General features: G+C 39.9%; 5 protein-coding genes, 1 long non-coding RNA gene and 2 other non-coding genes across 11 annotated transcripts; 3 read left to right on the plus strand and 5 right to left on the minus strand.

Moving 5' to 3' along the window:
* Positions 1 to 1,765: 1,765 nt before the first annotated feature.
* TRNAT-CGU (transfer RNA threonine (anticodon CGU)) lies at positions 1,766 to 1,837 on the minus strand. Its single transcript has one exon. It is a non-coding gene; the product is annotated as a tRNA-Thr (tRNA).
* Positions 1,838 to 1,954: 117 nt separating this feature from the next.
* Positions 1,955 to 4,422, minus strand: LOC108857177 (uncharacterized). The gene is made up of 4 exons (XM_018631126.2): positions 4,179 to 4,422; positions 3,291 to 3,841; positions 2,276 to 3,192; positions 1,955 to 2,155 (listed from the first exon to the last, which is right to left on the minus strand). The coding sequence occupies exons 2-4, from the start codon at positions 3,802 to 3,804 to the stop codon at positions 2,126 to 2,128; spliced, it is 1,461 nt and encodes a 486-aa protein (XP_018486628.1). The 5' UTR covers positions 3,805 to 3,841; positions 4,179 to 4,422; the 3' UTR covers positions 1,955 to 2,125.
* Positions 4,391 to 4,463, minus strand: TRNAA-CGC (transfer RNA alanine (anticodon CGC)). Its single transcript has one exon. It is a non-coding gene; the product is annotated as a tRNA-Ala (tRNA).
* Positions 4,464 to 4,597: 134 nt separating this feature from the next.
* LOC108861518 (pentatricopeptide repeat-containing protein PNM1, mitochondrial) lies at positions 4,598 to 6,369 on the plus strand. The gene has a single exon (XM_018635398.2). The coding sequence runs from the start codon at positions 4,635 to 4,637 to the stop codon at positions 6,195 to 6,197; it is 1,563 nt and encodes a 520-aa protein (XP_018490900.2). The 5' UTR covers positions 4,598 to 4,634; the 3' UTR covers positions 6,198 to 6,369.
* Positions 6,370 to 6,464: 95 nt separating this feature from the next.
* Positions 6,465 to 7,615, plus strand: LOC108861521 (COBRA-like protein 5). The gene is made up of 4 exons (XM_018635400.2): positions 6,465 to 6,681; positions 6,787 to 6,860; positions 6,947 to 7,385; positions 7,457 to 7,615. Exons 1-4 carry the CDS (start codon positions 6,615 to 6,617, stop codon positions 7,495 to 7,497), a joined length of 621 nt encoding a protein of 206 aa, XP_018490902.1. The 5' UTR covers positions 6,465 to 6,614; the 3' UTR covers positions 7,498 to 7,615.
* On the minus strand, positions 7,508 to 10,148 carry LOC108861520 (cleavage stimulation factor subunit 50). The gene is made up of 13 exons (XM_018635399.2): positions 9,972 to 10,148; positions 9,690 to 9,773; positions 9,521 to 9,621; positions 9,355 to 9,424; positions 9,159 to 9,242; positions 8,987 to 9,064; positions 8,832 to 8,902; positions 8,694 to 8,745; positions 8,546 to 8,603; positions 8,338 to 8,438; positions 8,103 to 8,257; positions 7,923 to 8,031; positions 7,508 to 7,847 (listed from the first exon to the last, which is right to left on the minus strand). Exons 1-13 carry the CDS (start codon positions 10,074 to 10,076, stop codon positions 7,632 to 7,634), a joined length of 1,284 nt encoding a protein of 427 aa, XP_018490901.1. The 5' UTR covers positions 10,077 to 10,148; the 3' UTR covers positions 7,508 to 7,631.
* A 245-nt stretch (positions 10,149 to 10,393) lies between these two features.
* LOC108861517 (kinesin-like protein KIN-4C) lies at positions 10,394 to 17,106 on the plus strand. 4 transcript variants are annotated; one of them, XM_057008824.1, is made up of 27 exons: positions 10,394 to 10,735; positions 10,919 to 11,065; positions 11,144 to 11,296; positions 11,369 to 11,622; positions 11,713 to 11,888; positions 11,995 to 12,119; positions 12,209 to 12,245; positions 12,326 to 12,417; positions 12,500 to 12,613; positions 12,698 to 12,811; positions 12,893 to 12,976; positions 13,056 to 13,260; positions 13,438 to 13,538; positions 13,632 to 13,730; positions 13,811 to 13,924; positions 13,993 to 14,109; positions 14,190 to 14,270; positions 14,466 to 14,537; positions 14,623 to 14,716; positions 14,806 to 14,837; positions 14,958 to 15,043; positions 15,137 to 15,208; positions 15,292 to 15,519; positions 15,617 to 15,764; positions 15,861 to 16,514; positions 16,612 to 16,792; positions 16,881 to 17,106. In XM_057008824.1, exons 1-27 carry the CDS (start codon positions 10,625 to 10,627, stop codon positions 16,961 to 16,963), a joined length of 3,774 nt encoding a protein of 1,257 aa, XP_056864804.1. In that variant the 5' UTR covers positions 10,394 to 10,624; the 3' UTR covers positions 16,964 to 17,106. The 4 variants fall into 4 exon arrangements, with proteins under 4 accessions (XP_056864804.1, XP_018490896.1, XP_018490898.1 ...); XM_018635394.2 differs by having other exon boundaries at positions 10,395 to 10,735; positions 13,429 to 13,538; positions 15,289 to 15,519; positions 16,612 to 17,106; XM_018635396.2 differs by having other exon boundaries at positions 10,395 to 10,735; positions 15,289 to 15,519; positions 16,612 to 17,106.
* On the minus strand, positions 15,197 to 15,924 carry LOC130511608 (uncharacterized). Its single transcript, XR_008945105.1, has 2 exons — positions 15,786 to 15,924; positions 15,197 to 15,674 (listed from the first exon to the last, which is right to left on the minus strand). It is a non-coding gene; the product is annotated as an uncharacterized LOC130511608 (long non-coding RNA).
* Positions 17,107 to 18,248: the final 1,142 nt, after the last annotated feature.

Here is an 18,248-nt window from a genome sequence, read left to right on the forward strand (position 1 = left end):
AGTAGGCAAACAAAAAAACCAGAACCTAAAGGAAATCAAACCAAAATATCCAAAACTGAAACCGGATGGAAACCTTCAAATACCCTAATGATGTATATTTATATATCTGGAATAACTTAGCTAAACCAAGAATCTAACGAATACCAAAATATATAAAAAATTAATTATATATACATATAACATAACTAAATAAAAAAATAACATAACTAAATAAATATTTATAGTTTAAAATCTATTTAAAGTACCTAAAATATTTGAAAAATTAAATTATTATAAAATATTTGAATTATTTGAAAATATCTGGATATTTTATGCAAAAAATTAAATTAATTCGAAGTATCCAATTTTTAATCTAAATTATTCTAATTATCTGAAATATCTAAAATAATCGAACCGGAACCGAATGAGAACCATTTTTTAGGTATTTTCTATTTCTTAGTTTTATTATCCAAACCGAACCGATCCGAAACTACTTGAACCGACCCGAAACTACGCTAATCAAACCTATCTTCTAACATCTTAATTGAACTACCCGAACCGAATCAATACCCGAAACATCCATACCTACCTAGAAAAGAGCATGTGATGAGATCACACAAGCACACATATATATACATATCTATATATATATATGTAAATATGTATATATGTGTATATATATGAGTATGATACATTAAGATGGGCACTAGATTGACATAATAGAGTACGAGTCATATATACGTTTTTGAATCTTTCAGTTGGAAGATATAATTTTCGTAAATGGGAAATATCATATATATATATGGTCCATATGATTATAGACTTCTTTTTCATCACCAGCATGCTTCAAAGTTAAGAGAGGAAGAAAACAAACAGGTCCACTTCATTTCATTTTCACATAACTCACTCACTTAGGCATGCAATTCTTTTTGTTTTCTCCTTTTTCTTTTTAAATTCTTGATTTTATGGCAGTGGTATTTATGGTACATATTTTATTCCTATTTTTCATAGGCCACAAAGAAACTATCTTGTATATATCTTCCCAAAGAAACTTTATGCCACATTTTCTTCCATGGGTATTTTAAAATAATATAAGAACGTGATATGAAGATCCATCCGAGCCTCTCACTCAATAGATTGAACATTTACATGTAGGCAGTCTACTTGACATCGATCAGCTTGTTTATAGTGTTATAAACATTAATTTTTCCGCACCATCTGTTGAGTTTTGGATAGTTAACATCTGTTATTTTATTAAAAAAATTTATTAGATCTTCGAATGATTATAGGTTCACAACCTTCCTACTAATCCACTGAAAATACTGGACAGTTTTCCCGCTTGTTAAACTGACAATATATTTGTTAAGCGTCGACCTAATTGGCCTATATTGTTGATCATCTGACTAGACAGAAAATTGAGTTATATTCGCACATATGTCAATTATGACAAAACCAAAGTTGATAATGATATCAAATTCTAAATTGAAAAATACATGTTTATGGTGTTTAATATTGAGAGACCTAATATTTTAACCTTTTTCCATGATAATAAATTAAAATCCTGGATTATAGTTTTAACCTTTACTATGGTTAGAACTTAGAAGTACATATATGTAACAAAAGTAATACAAAAGTTAATTTTGCTAAGCTAGATAGTCTGCTGGGAATGTGATAGGATCCCAAACTTTCATACCTTGAAGGATAGTCTGGGCCGTATTCTACGTATTACATGAGTCACATGACATCATTGGGCCTTAGAAAAAAGGTAAGAAAAAAATATTTTATAAGCCCCCGGCGAGGATCGAACTCACGGCCTTTCGCTTACGAAGCGAACGCAATACCACTATGCTACGGAGGCTTCACGCAAACAAATGTTAGGCACTAAAATATTTCTAGATTAATCGATATCTCCTAGATTAATCGATCGTTCTCAAATGTTAGGAGACTAACAGTTTACTTTTATATTAACACGGAGTTTTATCAAATGGATTCTTCATTTATGAAAACGTTATCAAGTTAAAAGAAGATTACGAGAATAACCAGTGACTTTCTGTATAAACATTCGTTGTTTTCAGACGAGACAAAATTTTAGAACAACATTAGTTCTTCTCCAAGCAGCAGCAGCAACACCGTGTCACGCGATTCTCTACGCTTTCACATACTTATCTACATAGCCCTGCCAAAACAAAAAAAAGAAGTGAAGAACCAGGATGAGTCATGAGTCAGGTTCGGTATTGATGGGACTAATGATAAGATTGTGACATTGTGTCATAGCTTTTATGTTTCTTTACTTTACCATGACGAGTTTGGTCAGCTTGTCCCGTGAACTGTCAATGTACTTATCGATCTTAGCTTTTGACTTGGGCACACGACGACCTTCCATCGAATTAGAAACTTTATCCACCGCTCTCTTCACAATAGTCTTGAACGCCTCTTTGCTCATATTCCCTTGCCTCCACGATGGTTTCAGAAGCTCCTTCACGAACTTCGTTACCGCCACCTGGAAAAGCTTCATGGACCGTGATGATGATGATGAATCTTTCTCCTCCTTTGCATCCCCTCGAGACTTTCTCCTCGTCGTGCTATCAGCTTCACGTGCAATGTTATCTGCCTTTGGATTCTCGTTATTGGAGTTTGGAGTCAAGGTCTCATGGCTGTCATCTTCTCTTCCGTTCTCTGCGTTCTCACCAAACTCATCGTTGTCTCCAGACACCACTGCTCCGACATCATTACCCGTGGTGTTTTCTTCGACGTCAGGTGGTTTGTTGGAGGAAACACTGACCTGAGCTGCCGTGTCAAACTCACTTAGACCTTGTTTATCAACAACACCTTGGTTGTTTTCTTCAATACTGAGTTGTCTGTTTGAGGAAACGCTCGCCTTTGGTACAGTGTAAGAGTCGCTTACTGGTTCATGCTCCTGAACGCAATCTTGTTTCACAGAGGCTGGTTCGAAGCTGTCAACGAAGGGATCATACATGTCACCGAGGGGAACAATCTTGGCTCTTCCCGAGTAAGGGGAGGAAGAAGCTTGTCTAGAACCATCATCTACATCTTGGTTTGCAACAGGAAGATTTGTCTCAAAATTCATTGCAGTGCCTGTGATAGAATTGGTTTCAGGTTGTGGAGGCTGATGTTCTGTATTAGAATAGGCTGTGTGAAGTTGATCAGAACCGTAGTTGAGAGGTTGGCTACTCTCAGGCAGTGTGATATCATCTGTAATAGAGGAAGAAGACAAATAAAACAAATGGGTAAAGCAAACAAGAAAGAATCGGTGGTTAAAAGATTTTTTGCAAAATACTTCTCAAACGAACCTTCCATCTCAATGTCAGGATCATCATATAAAGGAGAACCACAACGGATAGAGCTCTGTTTTAAAGATGCGGCGTCTTCAACAGCAGGTCCTTCAGTGTCAAGAGCTCTGCCATTTGCAGATTCAGGTTTAGCACAAGCGGTGTCTGCAGAGAGTGGGGATGAAGACGGAGGAGGAGGAGGAGGAGGAAGAGGCATCCCAGGAGGTTCCAAACTCTTGAGGGGAAAAGAAAGTGGGAAACTTGGTGGAGCATGAAACGGATTAGGGTAAGCTTGTGAGGGTGGCGTGGCGCCAGGAGGTAATGGTGGCGGGGGAGGCAACATTGAAACAGGTGGAAGATGAGAGTGATGATACTGCTGTGAGGAAGCAGGAGGTGGAGGCGGATACATACATGCTGGTTGAACCTCAGAGTAGGAAGAAGCATGATTCTGTTGCAGATGGATCTGATTAGGAAGGCTATTTCCTGGTGAAGGATTATTAGAGCTTCCACTCGTGTACATGGGAGTAGTATGCATTCTTTCGGATTCTCGTCCTCTCTGGCTAAAAACGTCACTGCCAAAAGAACAAAGAGGAAAAAAAAAAAACCGAAGTTTTTCTTAGAAATCGGATTCTAAACCCTGAGTTCATCAGAAACCTAACTACACGAACTAAATGGATATTAAAAAAGACTAGGATTTCATCATTGCCTTAAACCCAAAACGTATACAGAAATCGAACAAACTAAACTTCTCCAACCTAAACGAGAAAACTAAAAAAAAAAAAAAAAAGACAACATCGGGTCCTGTCTCATTAAGCCCCAACTATTCTCAGAAACTGAAACGGCAAAACGAAGATTTGCAATCGCGAAAGTTGACGTCTCGCTGAAGACAGAGATAGATTAGATACTCACCAGATTGTCTTTGATTTTTACTCCCCCACGAGACACTGGAAAAGGTTTTGAACTAAAAAAAAAACTACGATTTTGACTGGGAAAGGAACAAGAAGAACCCTAAAATCTGTGGAAAGTTTCCAGAGAGACTTTATTGCAGACTGAGGAGGAGAAGATTCAAGCTTTAGATTTACCAACGTGGTCTAGAGACAAAAAAAAACAAAACCAAAAACTGGAGATGCGGGGAATCGAACCCCGTGCCTCTCGCATGCGAAGCGAGCGCTCTACCATATGAGCTACATCCCCTTACGACTTCTCAATAAATTTATTCTTAACTATTTTAAATTAATGTTATTTCAAAAGGGGCTCAAACAATTCGAAAGCCCAAAAGTGAAGCCCAGTCTCATTCATGAAGTAGGGTTTTAGATACTACTTGCCTTGTTTCTCCCTCTCTCATTTCCTCACCCTAATTCGAAAATGCCGCCGCCGTTACCGTCTCTGCAACTCCGGCGACTCCTCCTCCGCACCTTCACCTCATCCGCCAATCCTCTTCAATCTCACTCCCGTATCATCCCCACCAAGACGTCATTTCCCCATCCGCCACCTCCCAGGTTCCCTCTATTCCCTTCTTCCAGACTCTTCTCATCCCAAACCAATGCGGATCCACAAACCCCCGCCGACCCGACTCAGATCGCTCTCTCCTTCTCCAAGGAGCTCACCGGAACCCCCGCCGAAGCCGATCCCCAATCAATCTCCCAGAGGCTCCACCTCAGCTTCTCCCACATCACCCCGAACCGCGATCTGATCCTCAGAACCCTCAACCTCTCCCCTGAAGCCGGCCGCGCCGCTCTAGGGTTCAGCGACTGGCTCGACTCAATCTCCTCCTTCTCCCACGACGACGAAACCGTCTCCCTGTTCGTCGATTACTTCGGCCGTCGGAAGGATTTCAAAGGGATGCTACAGATCATCGCCAAACACAAAGACCTCGCCGGAGCCAAAACGCTAGAGTCAGCCGTCGACAGGCTCGTCCGAGCGGGACGAGCCAAGCAGGTGGTAGAGTTCTTCGAGAGGATGGAGATCGACTACGGGCTGAAACGAGACAGAGAGTCGCTCACCTTGGTGGTGAAGAAGCTCTGCGAGAGAGGTCACGGGAGCTTCGCCGAGAAGATGGTGAAGAGCACGGTGAACGAGATCTTCCCCGACGAGAGGATCTGCGATCTGCTGATAAGCGGATGGTGCGCCGCCGGGAAGCTCGACGAGGCGACGAGGTTCGCCGGGGAGATGGCGAGAGGAGGGTTCGAGATCGGTACGGTGGCTTATAACGTGATTCTTGATTGTGTCTGTAAGCTTTGTAGGAAGAAAGATCCGTTTCGGCTCCAGTCCGAAGTTGAGAAAGTGTTGCTCGAGATGGAGACACGTGGCGTGCCGAGGAATACGGAGACTTTTAATGTGTTGATTAATAATCTTTGTAAGATTAGGAGAACTGAAGAGGCGATGGAGTTGTTTGGGAGGATGGGTGAGTGGGGATGTCAGCCGGATGCTGAGACTTATCTTGTTTTGATAAGGAGTTTGTATCAGGCGGCTAGGATCGGTGAAGGAGATGAGCTGATTGATAAGATGAAGTCGGCGGGGTACGGTAAGGCGTTGGATAAGAAAGAGTATTACGGGTTTTTGAAGATACTGTGTGGGATTGAGAGGCTTGAGCATGCGATGGTTGTGTTTAAGAACATGAAAGCTGATGGATGTAAGCCTGGGATCAAGACTTATGATTTGTTGATGGGGAAGATGTGTGCGAATAACCAGGTGACTAGAGCTAATGGTTTGTACAAAGAAGCGGCGAGGAGAGGTGTTGAGGTTAGTCCTAAGGAGTACAGAGTTGATCCGAGGTTTTTGAAGAAGAAGAGTAAGGAGGTGGTGGATAGCAATGTGAAGAAGAGGGAGACTTTGCCTGAGAAGACGGCGAGGAAGAGGAGAAAGCTCAAGCAGATCAACATGAGTTTTGTTAAGAAGCCGCGTAATAAGATGAGGAGGAGAATGTGATCGGTAGCATTCTATGGTTCAAAACAGTCTTTTGTTATTTCCTTGTTATTGTTTTGTGAGAAGGTACTGTGATCTTTGGTCAGTAGCCGAATAATCTTTCAGCTGAATGTAACGTTTAGACACTTTTTAATGGGTTGGCTCAAGAATCGGAGATAAAAGAAAGTTATTTGCTTTTGCTTGGTTATTCACTTATTTGAAAATGCTCTCTTGCGCATTATAGTTAGGTTTCACTTGTAGTTTTTTGTCAACGGACAAAGTAATCTTCGTTAATCATGTTTGATAATAATTAAAACAAGGTCCCGGAGATCACTCTACAGCTGTTCATCACGTGGGTATGAAGTCGAAGTCAAAGTCAGCGGCTTGATCTTTCTTCTTAACTTTGATCTCTTTCTCCCATTGGAACAACAAGAAATAGAAATGGAGTCTCTCTTCTCCGCCGTGATCGTCCTCCTCTTGGTTTCCTTTTCATGCTTCACTTCTTCAGGTAAATCTTTGAATTTGAAGAAGATGATCTCTCTCCTTCTACACGTTCCCCTTCATTTCTCTGTAAATCTCTGAATATAAGTCTTTGTGTGTATCTGATCTGCAGAAGCTCTCACAAGCAACAAGGGAAACATCACAATCAAATGGGATCTCATGAGCTGGACACCTGATGGCTACGTTGTAAGTCAACCATCATAACTACTTCTTGTCTCACCAAACACACAGAGATATGTTTTCTTGAATAAACGAACCTTTGTTTTCCTCAGGCTGTGGTAACAGCTTACAACTATCAGAAACAACGTTCCATTGGTTCACCTGGATGGAAAATGAGCTGGAGATGGACCAGAAAAGAGGTGATCTGGAGCATGGTCGGTGCCCAAACCACAAAGGAAGGAGATTGTTCCATGTTCAATGAAAACATCCCTCATTCCTGCACTAGTAAACCAACAGTCGTAGACTTGCCTCTTAAGACTCCTTACAATCAGCAGATCGCTAACTGCTGCAAAGGCGGTGTCTTGAAACCCGGTTTAGAAAGTGCATTCCAGATATCCGTTGGTAATGCTGGTGACTCGGTTAAGACTGTTCGGATGCCGGTTAATTTCGTGTTCACAGCACCTAAACAACAGTATATTTGTAGACCGACTAAGAACGTTAGACCGACCAGGTTTATATCCGCTGACAAAAGGAGAATGACCACAGCTCTGAGTAAGTTTCCCAACAGATACAAATCTACAGTTCTGATTGTTGTGCTCACTTCCTTTGTTTCTGTTGTGCAGTGACCTGGAACATTACTTGCGTCTTCCACAAGGCAACATAAACACATCAAATCTCTAAAAGAACAATCTCATAAGGAAATCTACTTCCAGTATTTATTTTGTTTTGTATTTTCATGTAAGGTTTATGTTCTTAATAAAATTGGAAAAACACTTGTTTGATTGGTTATTGTCTCTTCTAAACGGATTCCTTCCAGAACCGAACTGATCTATCTGTTGTTCCACAAGTAACAAAAACTGATTCAACCGGTGAGTGCTCGATCCACCGTGGTACACCGTTATGGTTTGAAGGCCACTTTGCCACTTTCTCTGCGGTTCTTGCATCCCACGTAACCACCTCATTGTTTCCTTCATCTATTGAGACTACAAACTCTTCTGTGTCATTAAAGATTGCCTGCGTTAACCACAACAACGTAGACCGTTCAGAATAAGGACCAAGTTGTTCTGAGAGGTTGAGAAAAAACATCACCTGCGACCGCAGTTTTAACCTCTTTGCTCCAATGTATTCCTTGACCATTCGACCAGAAGCTATTTCCCACAACTTAACCGTAGAATCCTTACCGGACGAGAGAACAAACCTAACAAAAAGAACCATGGGATCAATCAATTGTTCTGTCTGAGAAGAATGAAATGAACAAATCCTTTCTACCTTTGATCTCTGGTGAATACTGCGCTAGTGACCTCTGCTTTTCCATGTGCACTGCTAATGGAGCGTACACACTTTGAGCTGACCCCATCAAAGAGTCGTATAGCTCCATCCTTTGAGGCTGTAACGTAGACGGATCCGGTTGAAGAATACCGCACCTGAGGAAACCAAGAATCTCGCAGTTGAATCCATGATCAATGACAGGTAGAGAGCCTTACTTTCAGAAGATGTGAAGTACCTGATTAATGGCTCCATTTACTCCACTGTCTGGGAAATTCGAAGGAAGGAAGCATTGATAAGTGTTTACATCGTACAGATGTGGAACCGCATGATCAGTTCCTGCAAAAAGCAAAGATCTCAGTTTCAACATCATTGTCTGAGTTCAAAGGGAAAAAAGTTTTATAAGATGGTCTCTACAATAGAAGAATCTTCTGAAAGATTTTTACCTGCAAGAAGAAACTCTCCAGAAGGATGAAAAGACACAGAGCGCACGTTATGTGTATCCTGCAGGATTTAAGAGTTACCAATTCAATGACATGGCGTGTTTTCTCACAATGTAGCTAAGTAGAAGCTGATAACAACCATGAGCTCTACCTGAAAAACTTTAAATGCTCTTTTAGCTGTCGTTTTGGAGAAGTCGAAGAACCTGCCAGAGACGCAAATAAAAGAGGTGAACACGCAATTTTATAGTAATCACTGTGAGAACTCATTCAAGTAGAGAACATAAGATACTTTATACAGTTGTCTTTAGCACTGGATACTAGGATTGTGCTCCGAGGGTGGAAATCAAGATCGTTTATTGGCTGCAAATGATTTTTCATAAGAGTAAGAGACACAAACAAATCAACAAGTTTGTGTGGCGTAAAAAATTAACGGTTAAGGCTTACTTCAGCATGATCATAAAAACTACGTATTAATGGTCGAGCTTGAGTATCTCCTGAAAGCATCTGTTTCACTTTTGGCACCTAAAAAAAACACAACAAGGAATATCCAAAGAAGTATCAAATTCTTGATGATGCTCAAGGGGAACAAAAAAGTTTCCAGGTGGTTTTTAGTTACCTCAAAGAGCTTAATTGATGTGTCTGCACCGCCGGTTGCGAAAAACATTCCATCAGAACTAAATCTTGCACACCTAACGACGCTCTAACAAAATGCATAAGCTTATTTCAGCCTAATATTCAAACTGCTCAGAGAAGAATAATTTATACCAAGTTGGTTTCATACAGACATGAATAATGCATTTATGTGTATATACCTTGTGCTCTGATAGCTGCTTTGATTCATGCTTTGGGAGAGTTTTTGATGAGCCCTTTACATGAGTAACACTAGTTGGGAAAAAAAGTCCAAACATTTAAGTTAGATGATAAGTTGTTGTGATTCCATCTCTGAAGTAACATAGAAATGATAAAAAAGGATAAGACCTGAAGTCAATAGAAGCTGTCCGAGGAGTAACAATTGATCCATAAGAAGTGGGTGATGAAGAAACACCTCTCAGTGACCCGTTGTTCTCCGCCGCAAGACCCTGTTCTCATGGTCATTAAAACAACATATGTGGAAAAGAGAGGGAACCATAAAAAAAAAAGGAATAACCTTTGCAACAAGCTCGAGGAGACGGTTCGGAGAAGCCTCAACATTCAATGGTGTCATGGTTGCTGAAGCAACAGCACTTGCAACCTTAAAAAAAAAGTTCAAAACTTTAACCATTTTAACAGTAATGAAAAATACCCAAATTTGAGCACTTTAACTAGATTTTCAAATCCAAACGAATCAAAGTTCAACCTTTCAACACTAAAAAAGAACCCAAATTGAGAAGCTGTATGTAGTAGTTAGTAGACGGATTCGAATGAGGGGAAAGAGAGAACCGAGACATGCCTGTGAGAGATTGTGGTGACGGAGATGAGCGACGATGAGGGCATTGAGCTGCCTCAAGATGTTTCCTTCTTGCAGAGCTTGCTCTAAACTACCACTATTCTCCATCTTTCTCAAGCTCGAAACTAGAGTTAGCTATGTTGTCTGAGCTTCCTGTTAAGTGTGTTAAACCTTCCGTCTACCTCGCCCTCACTTACAGTTTCAGACAAAGGCCTAATGTGAGCCTAATGGGCTTATACAAGGACCGAATATCAATCTACTGGGCCTTTAAAATTTCGAGTGGTCACGTGCTATATGCTCACGTGCGTAACGGTCGGCAAAGAGTTTTTGAATTTGGACTTGAGGCGCGGTATTCCACCCGAAACAGAAATATATTTTTAATTTTTAGTTTTTGCCTTTTTTTCTATTATTCGTTTCTCTCTCTACCTCTCTCTCTCTCTTATAAAACTTCTCTCTCCTCACTGTCTCTCTCTCGTTTCAAATTTCGAATCCCTCTCCTCCACAGGTTTCGCATATCGCGAACATTCTTCTGAGCTTGAAAAAATTTCCCCAGCTCTCGCCCTTCCTGGATCGGATCTGCTTTTCCGTGGTGTCGATTGGGTGGTTCTGCTAGATCCGTAACGGAGGGTTTTGCTGCGTTGTGAGCTGAGGAGGAGATGGAGGCCGCAGAGTGCGTCAAGGTCGCCGTCAACATTCGGCCTTTGATTACCCCCGAGCTTCTTAACGGATGCACCGATTGCATCACCGTTGTGCCCAAGGAGCCTCAGGTAACGCATCTTATGGGGGCGTGATTTGATTCCCATTTTGAAAATGGCTTATAATAATAATTGGGGATTTAGGGATAACTCAGTTTTATCAAATGAATCGTGTTCAATTCACGGATCTATTGATAATTGTAGGTTCAACAACTCTTTTTTTTTTATTTGCTCTCTCTTTTGATTATTGGACAGGTTCATATCGGTTCACACACCTTTACATACGACTTCGTATTTGGGAATGCGGGCTTGCCGTGTTTGGAGATCTACGACCATTGTTGTGCTCCTCTTGTGGATGCACTGTTTAGAGGATATAATGCTACGGTTCTTGCCTATGGCCAGGTTTGATTCAGATTCTCGTTTAATGCAGTTTCTTTAGAGCGATTGAAATTCATTGTTTGTTGTTGTTGTTTATTGTAGACTGGTTCAGGTAAAACGTATACGATGGGAACTAACTATAGTGGAGATGGGATGAACTGTGGCATTATACCCAAGGTGATGGAAGATATATTTAGAAGAGTGGAGACGACCAAAGATTCGACCGAGTTATTGATACGGGTGTCTTTTATTGAGGTAAGAGCATCTATCAGGTCTGATTTTTTTTATGTTTGCATTCAATTCTAATGCTTTACCTTCAAAGTGCAGATATTTAAGGAAGAAGTGTTTGATTTGCTTGACTCGAATTCGTCTGCCCTCCTGAAGAATGATGGTGCGGTTCAGGCAAAGCACGTTGCCCTCTCGAGAGCTCCGATTCAGATCAGGGAAACTGCTACTGGAGGAATCACTTTGGCTGGTGTTACTGAGGCGGAAGTGAAGACAAAAGAGGAGATGGGTTCGTATCTAGCTCGAGGATCTTTGTCTCGTGCTACTGGCAGCACCAACATGAATAGCCAATCAAGGTGAAATCTATTAACTTTACATGTTTACAGTAGATTTCTTTCATGTTTCTTCAAATTTGCTAATGTAACTTCTTTTTTTTCTTCTTTTAGTCGGTCTCATGCAATCTTCACAATCACTCTGGAACAAAAGAAAATTTCCAGTAGTTCTTCCACAACAGCTGAAGATGCGGGTGAAGATATACTCTGTGCGAAGCTTCATTTGGTCGACCTAGCTGGGTCAGAACGTGCAAAACGAACGGGAGCCGATGGCATGCGCTTGAAAGAAGGTTATCTATCTCACACCTTTCTTTTCGTTCTACATTACTCTTCTTTATTCTGTAAAGAGAGAGAAATTATTAAGCTGGGAGTTTTGTCTACTGTACGTTTTTACAGGAATCCACATCAACAAAGGTCTACTTGCTCTAGGAAATGTAATAAGTGCATTAGGAGATGAGAGAAAGAGAAAGGAAGGAGGTCATGTTCCTTACCGCGACAGCAAGTTAACTCGCTTGCTTCAGGTACCAAGGCTTTTTGTATTTTTTCTACAACACCTTGTCAATCAAACTTAATGTCACGACTATATTAACCGTACTAACTTGTAATGTAGGATTCCCTTGGTGGCAATAGTAAAACAGTGATGATTGGTATGATTTTCAATTCTTTTAGCTTTTTGATCAATCATTTTTTATTCATACCTAATTTAATAACGCAAGTAATGATGCAGCGTGTGTAAGTCCAGCGGATACAAATGCTGAGGAGACACTTAATACACTAAAATATGCTAATCGTGCACGCAATATTCAGAATAAAGCAGTGGTATGTATTTCTTACTAGATATTTCTATGTTTTCATTTACACTTTATGACCTTACCGTTTTTCCATTTTTTCAAATGATTAGATCAATCGAGACCCAGCAGCCGCACAAATGCAAAGAATGCGGAGCCAAATTGAGCAGCTGCAGACAGAACTCTTGTTTTATCGAGGTGACAGTAGTTCTTTTGATGAGCTGCAGGTAAAATCTGAACAAAGAAAAAAATTTACATTTGAGGCTAGCCTCATGATTTCACTAATTAAACCTATATATAACCTTTGTTAGATCCTCAAACATAAAGTATCATTGCTTGAGACAAGCAACCGTGAGCTACAAAATGAACTTCAAGAACGGAGAGTAGCTTGTGAGCATTTCTCGAAGAGTGCTTATGATGCTCAGGTTTCTCTTCTATTCTCATTGTTTGTGATGGATCAGCTCATTTGAGATCTAGCACTTAACACTTGGTTTTCTTCTATCTAGGTGGAGAAGGACAAACTTATAATGAAAATCGAATCTGTTCGCAATGGTAAATCCTTGGATGAGATTGAATCGTGCCAAGATGAGGTGGGGTGTCCTTCATAATTCCTTAGTTAAAGTCTATGACCAAGTGAGACTTTTTTGGCTAAAGTGCTTATTTTTCCAGGACGTTGGTTTGATCAACAAGTACGTTTCAAAAATCCAAGAGCTGGAAGGAGAGTTATTGCATGTCAGAAGCTTAAAGAAAGTCAGTAACTACCAATATTCTGAGTCTGTTGATTCCCATGAAGATGGGCCCCGTTCGAGTAATGTCTTGTTCCCCTCATCCAATGAGTCGTCAGATTGTGAAGATAAAGTGATTGATGTCACAGGTTGGAAAATTTACTAATGTTTTACCATTTTTGCTTTAATAGAAAGAAGCAGTTGCCTCTGACTTCTATATGCATATTCTTAAATTGATAAACACAAATTCTTTATTTAATGCCGGATGCTATGCTAAGCTGTGTTCATTTGTTTACATTGATGACAATGATTTGCAGTGTGTGCAGATGAGGTTGAATTTCAAGAAAAGGAGCTTGAACATTGCTCACTTCAAGAAAAGTTGGATATGGAGCTAAAGGAATTAGATAAGAGACTTGAAGAAAAGGAGGTACTATTTTCCATTTCTGGAAGGTTCTCCTGTTAGTATTTTTTCTCCTTTTATCACTTTATATGCATTAATATTTAAAATTCACTCATGAAGGCTGAAATGAAGCGTTATTCAAGTGGCGGTACATCTGTTCTCAAACAGCATTATGAGAAAAAGGTCCATGAGCTAGAACAAGAAAAAAGAGCATTGCAGGTCAGTGTTACGTGGTCTATATTGTATTTTGATGAAGTTTATGAACTCGGATTTTGATTAAATGATGTATGGATTGGCAGAGAGAAATTGAAGGTTTGAGACAGAACCTTGCTAGCATACCATCTGCCCCAGGCGATGGTGCCCAAAAACTGAAGGAATCTTATCTTCAGAAACTAAACACGCTTGAAACCCAGGTAATTTACCTTTTGGTTTATCAGCTATACTCGTCAGTATGGTTTTTCATGATGCATCGTTTTTATAGGTTTCTGATTTGAAGAAGAAACAAGATGCACAAGCGCAACTCTTAAGGCAAAAGCAGAAAAGTGATGATGCAGCAAGAAAACTTCAAGATGAAATACACAGAATTAAGTCCCAAAAGGTGTTCTTTCTTCCAGCGATCTTCATTTTAATACACTGTAACATACTGCTCATGATGTTTGCTTCTATTGAACTTTTCAGGTGCAATTGCAGCAAAAGATTAAGCAAGAATCAGAACAGTTCAGGGCCTGGAAGGCCTCAAGAGAGAAGGAAGTTATGCAGGTATATTTTGATCACTTTGAGGCGTACTTGATTGATAAGTGTGTCATGTTCTCAATCATTAGTCACCTCTATTCAAATACGACATGTGCTTGTAGAAAGTCTTGTTGTAGTTTGGAAGACATTTTGACTTGGTTATTCAGAAATCTCATGTGTGTACTCAACCGCTCTTTATATTGTATTTTAAAATTTGACCAGCTCAAAAAAGAGGGAAGGAGAAATGAGTATGAGATGCACAAGCTCATGGCTCTGAATCAAAAACAGAAGCTGGTGAGCACATATTTATACACTTTCAGACAAATAATCTCAATCTTTTCTATTATTATGGCTGCTCAGTCTTCTGTGGTTTTAACAGGTTTTGCAAAGAAAGACAGAAGAGGCATCTCAGGCGACAAAAAGACTCAAAGAGCTTTTAGAAAATCGAAAGGCGTCTTCGCGGGAGATATTGAGTGAGGATTTCTCTGTAACATACTTTAGTACAATCAGTTTTATTTTTGTTGGTATAAATTACTAACTGCGTATCCTACTCTACATGCAGGTGGTGCAAGTGCTAATGGTCCAGGAACTCAGGTAAAACCCGCCAACTTATATAAAATCATGCTTTTTTTCCCAGTTACTGACTAGATTTGGAGAGTTTGGTGAATGTGATGGTTGGTTTATAAATGCAACTTTCTAATGATTCATCTGCAGGCATTGATGCAAGCAATTGAGCATGAGATTGAAGTCACGGTTCGGGTTCACGAAGTGCGTTCTGAGTACGAGAGGCAAATGGAAGAGTATGTGATTGATTATTGCTTGTTTTATATCTTCTTCCGAAATATTGAAGTTCCTATAAAAAATTCTTATATAACCCCTGTCTATAAATTCAGGAGAGCAAGAATGGCGAAGGAAGTTGCAAGGCTAAGGGAAGAAAACGAGTTGCTCAAGAATGCCAAGATAAGGTGGGTGGTGATTTTGCATAAACCAGTACCAGTTCTTTATTGAAAAAATAGTAAACAGTTTACTTCTGCTGTAACCAAAGCAGCGTGCATGATGATACCATGTCTCCGGGAGCAAGAAACTCAAGGATTTTTGCACTGGAGAATATGCTTGCGACCTCTTCAAACACTCTCGTTTCCATGGCATCACAATTGTCCGAAGCAGAGGAACGCGAGCGTGTGTTTGGTGGAAAAGGAAGGTGGAACCAAGTTCGAACATTAGGTGAAGCAAAGAGTATCATGAACTATTTGTTCAATTTGGCATCAAGTGCGAGGTAAGATCTCAATTAAGACTTTTTTGAAAGATCATATTCAAAATGTGACTCCTAACTCATTCTCAATTCTTATACCTGTCCATTGTTTAACTTAAAGGTGTCTTGCTCGAGATAGAGAATCAGACTGCCGAGAAAAAGATGTCTTAATAAGAGACCTGAAAGAAAAAATAGTGAAGTTTAGCAGTTTTGTTAGATACTTGGAGATCCAAAAAGCAGACCTCACGCATCAGGTGAAGGCGGCACAGGTTAGTAAAAATAGCTTCTACTTCTCTTGTCTTTATCTGATATAGCTAGTGTCAGTCACTTATCCTCTGAAATTTTGCATGGGTTCCATTTTGCAGGCTTCTGAATTGATCAAAAGGTCTGCAGAGGAGAATCTAAACAGCGAGCACAGCTTGAAAAAACAGGAAGCCAGGAACTCGGTTATAGTTCATGAGGACATGGACACCTCAGATTCTGATGAGTCGGACCATGAACGGGAAGATCCAGATCTCGATGATGAATGGAAGCCTGAACAGGAATCAGAGCGTGAGTCGGAAGCGGAATCAGTTATAAGACTGAACAGAAAACGTAACTTCAAAGTAGGAAGACGTCGCTCTAGTGTGGTGCCCAGGCGTTCATATGAAGAGAATTCGGAATCTCCTTCAGACGAGGCAGAGAAATCCATGCCAACATCTGATGTGTGCTGCACTTGCAGTAAGAGCTCTTCTTGCAAGACGATGAAATGTCAGTGTCGAGCTACAAAGGGATCTTGTGGTCCATCATGCGGTTGTTCTTCAGTTAAATGTTCCAACAGGAACGCAGAAGCAAAGCAGAACAACTCCACCTCGCCATTAGAGCACAGTGACAACTCTCAGGAAGAACAACAACAAGTCCTTGCTTCACGTGGAGCTTTGCTGCTGCAAAACGCTCTTGCTGACAAGCCAGTGGAGGAGACTAATGGAGAAGGAACCAGAATAAGAAGAAAACCTCTGTCAGACATAGGAAACACGACGGTAACATTTTCTAGACTTTTTCATTGTACTTGATCGTTTCTCCGTTTCTGTGTAATGGAAAGAGATCATTCATTACTTCGATTATATTTTATTACAGGGTAAAACAAATGTTCCAAAGCCAGTGAAAAGAATGAAATGGAAGAAGCCTCTGCTTAAGCTTGTTGTAGATCAACCACCACCAACAACAACAACACCAACTTCATCTCAGGAGCCGAGCGACTCGGGAGAGGCAAATGATACCAAACTGAAGCTACCGAGGTCGATAAGATCGACTAAAGGCAGCAACATGCTGAGAGAAAGAAACGCCGAGCAAAGCGGTGGTGAATCAGAAGTTGGTAATGGTGGTTTTGTGCAGAGCAGTTCTAGTGGGCCAAGTGGAAGTAGAACTTCAGATGAAAAAGAGAACCACACTCGTCGGATCTAACCAGGAAAACAGAGACGTTGCTTGATTTTTTTTCTTATTATTGTTCAGTGATCTTTATTTTGGTGTGTTAGACTAGTCGGAAAACATGTTCTACATGTATGCATATGCGAATACTTAAAGTTGTGACATGACTAAACACAACTCGGTTTGGTTTGGTTTTACTGTCTTTATTTCGGATATTTTAAAGTCAAATCAGAACCAAACCGAATGTAGTTTGATTTATTGTCGGAGTAAATGCTGATTAGTATTGTGTTAGTTCTTGATAGTGTCGGCAATAAAACAAATGAATGAGGAGGAGGAAGAACTAATGAATCACAATACTATACTGCTACCAGTATGAAATTATATAAGCCAAGGCTTATTAATAGTCTCTCTTTCTCCAGTGTGCATTGACGACGGGTCATTTGTTGTGATCCATTGTTGATGATTGACTCAAATGACGTTAAGCTTGGTTTGTACCTGTGATGCCAATTAAATAAATACAAAATGTCGTTTCCAAATTGGTTAGCACTCGTCGTGATAGATCGAAATGTTGTTCTATGTCACTCGCTTTGCTTGTTTCCACTCCATGATTGCTGCTTTGATTTGTTTTGCATTCTTCCAACAACATGCATGATTTTGATTTCAGATGGTGTGGCATAGCAAAATCATTGGAATAAATATCTCAAAAGTGTCTTTATTTTGGAATAAGCTGATTAGTAAGTATTGGTTAAAGTCTTCATAGTGTCGGCAAAATAGAAACTTTTATTTCTCTGCGTAATAAGGTATTTCAATCAAATAAATAAATGAACGAGAAGAACTAACGAATCAATATCATACTACTACCTGTACGAAATTAAGTAAGCCAAAACTTAGTAATACTCTTAAATCTTTTTCATAATATTGACAAAGTTTTATACTAACCCTTTATATTTTATACAACGACGGCTTAGTCCTGATGATTATTAGCTTTTTAAATCTCGAGAACCACAAGTAAATAAACGTGAATAATCTCCACCGACAGCCTAAAACAGTGTAAATCCGCCCACGTTCCCTCTTAAAGCTGTCGTCTCCGGTAATAATTTTCTGGTATTAAACTAACTTCCGTTGACAATTACAAAAACGCCCCTTTCTCTTTTATAGAACTCATATATGTATAATTGTAGAGCTTTGAATCAAGTAATTCAAAAAAAAAATATTTGTTATAAATATTGTAGTGATGTCCATATGGAAAGTCCTAGATATACTTGTTCCCCACTCCAAGTTAAGCTTTGTCTCCAAGCTATTGTATCCTATATAAGGAGATCATTATTCATGGAATAAGACACACC

The sequence above is a fragment of the Raphanus sativus genome, chromosome 4 (assembly GCF_000801105.2).
Source record: "Raphanus sativus cultivar WK10039 chromosome 4, ASM80110v3, whole genome shotgun sequence".
Lineage (NCBI taxonomy): Eukaryota > Viridiplantae > Streptophyta > Magnoliopsida > Brassicales > Brassicaceae > Raphanus > Raphanus sativus.

Excerpts from the sequence above, each read along its gene's own strand:
- LOC108861521 (XM_018635400.2), top strand. The coding sequence starts at position 6,615 with ATGGAGTCTCTCTTCTCCGCCGTGATCGTCCTCCTCTTGGTTTCCTTT. Across the intron at positions 6,682-6,786 it reads TTCATGCTTCACTTCTTCAG|AAGCTCTCACAAGCAACAAG; the intron begins GTAAATCTTTGA and ends TCTGATCTGCAG. Across the intron at positions 7,386-7,456 it reads GAGAATGACCACAGCTCTGA|TGACCTGGAACATTACTTGC; the intron begins GTAAGTTTCCCA and ends TCTGTTGTGCAG.
- LOC108861518 (XM_018635398.2), top strand. The coding sequence starts at position 4,635 with ATGCCGCCGCCGTTACCGTCTCTGCAACTCCGGCGACTCCTCCTCCGC.
- LOC108857177 (XM_018631126.2), bottom strand. The coding sequence starts at position 3,804 with ATGCATACTACTCCCATGTACACGAGTGGAAGCTCTAATAATCCTTCA. Across the intron at positions 3,193-3,290 it reads TCCTGACATTGAGATGGAAG|ATGATATCACACTGCCTGAG; the intron begins GTTCGTTTGAGA and ends CCTCTATTACAG. Across the intron at positions 2,156-2,275 it reads AGCTGACCAAACTCGTCATG|GGCTATGTAGATAAGTATGT; the intron begins GTAAAGTAAAGA and ends TTGTTTTGGCAG.
- LOC108861520 (XM_018635399.2), bottom strand. The coding sequence starts at position 10,076 with ATGGAGAATAGTGGTAGTTTAGAGCAAGCTCTGCAAGAAGGAAACATC. Across the intron at positions 9,425-9,520 it reads ACAGCTTCTATTGACTTCAG|TGTTACTCATGTAAAGGGCT; the intron begins GTCTTATCCTTT and ends TTTCCCAACTAG. Across the intron at positions 8,439-8,545 it reads TGGAGAGTTTCTTCTTGCAG|GAACTGATCATGCGGTTCCA; the intron begins GTAAAAATCTTT and ends TGCTTTTTGCAG.
- LOC108861517 (XM_018635394.2), top strand. The coding sequence starts at position 10,625 with ATGGAGGCCGCAGAGTGCGTCAAGGTCGCCGTCAACATTCGGCCTTTG. Across the intron at positions 11,297-11,368 it reads TACGGGTGTCTTTTATTGAG|ATATTTAAGGAAGAAGTGTT; the intron begins GTAAGAGCATCT and ends TTCAAAGTGCAG. Across the intron at positions 14,838-14,957 it reads CTAATGGTCCAGGAACTCAG|GCATTGATGCAAGCAATTGA; the intron begins GTAAAACCCGCC and ends ATTCATCTGCAG.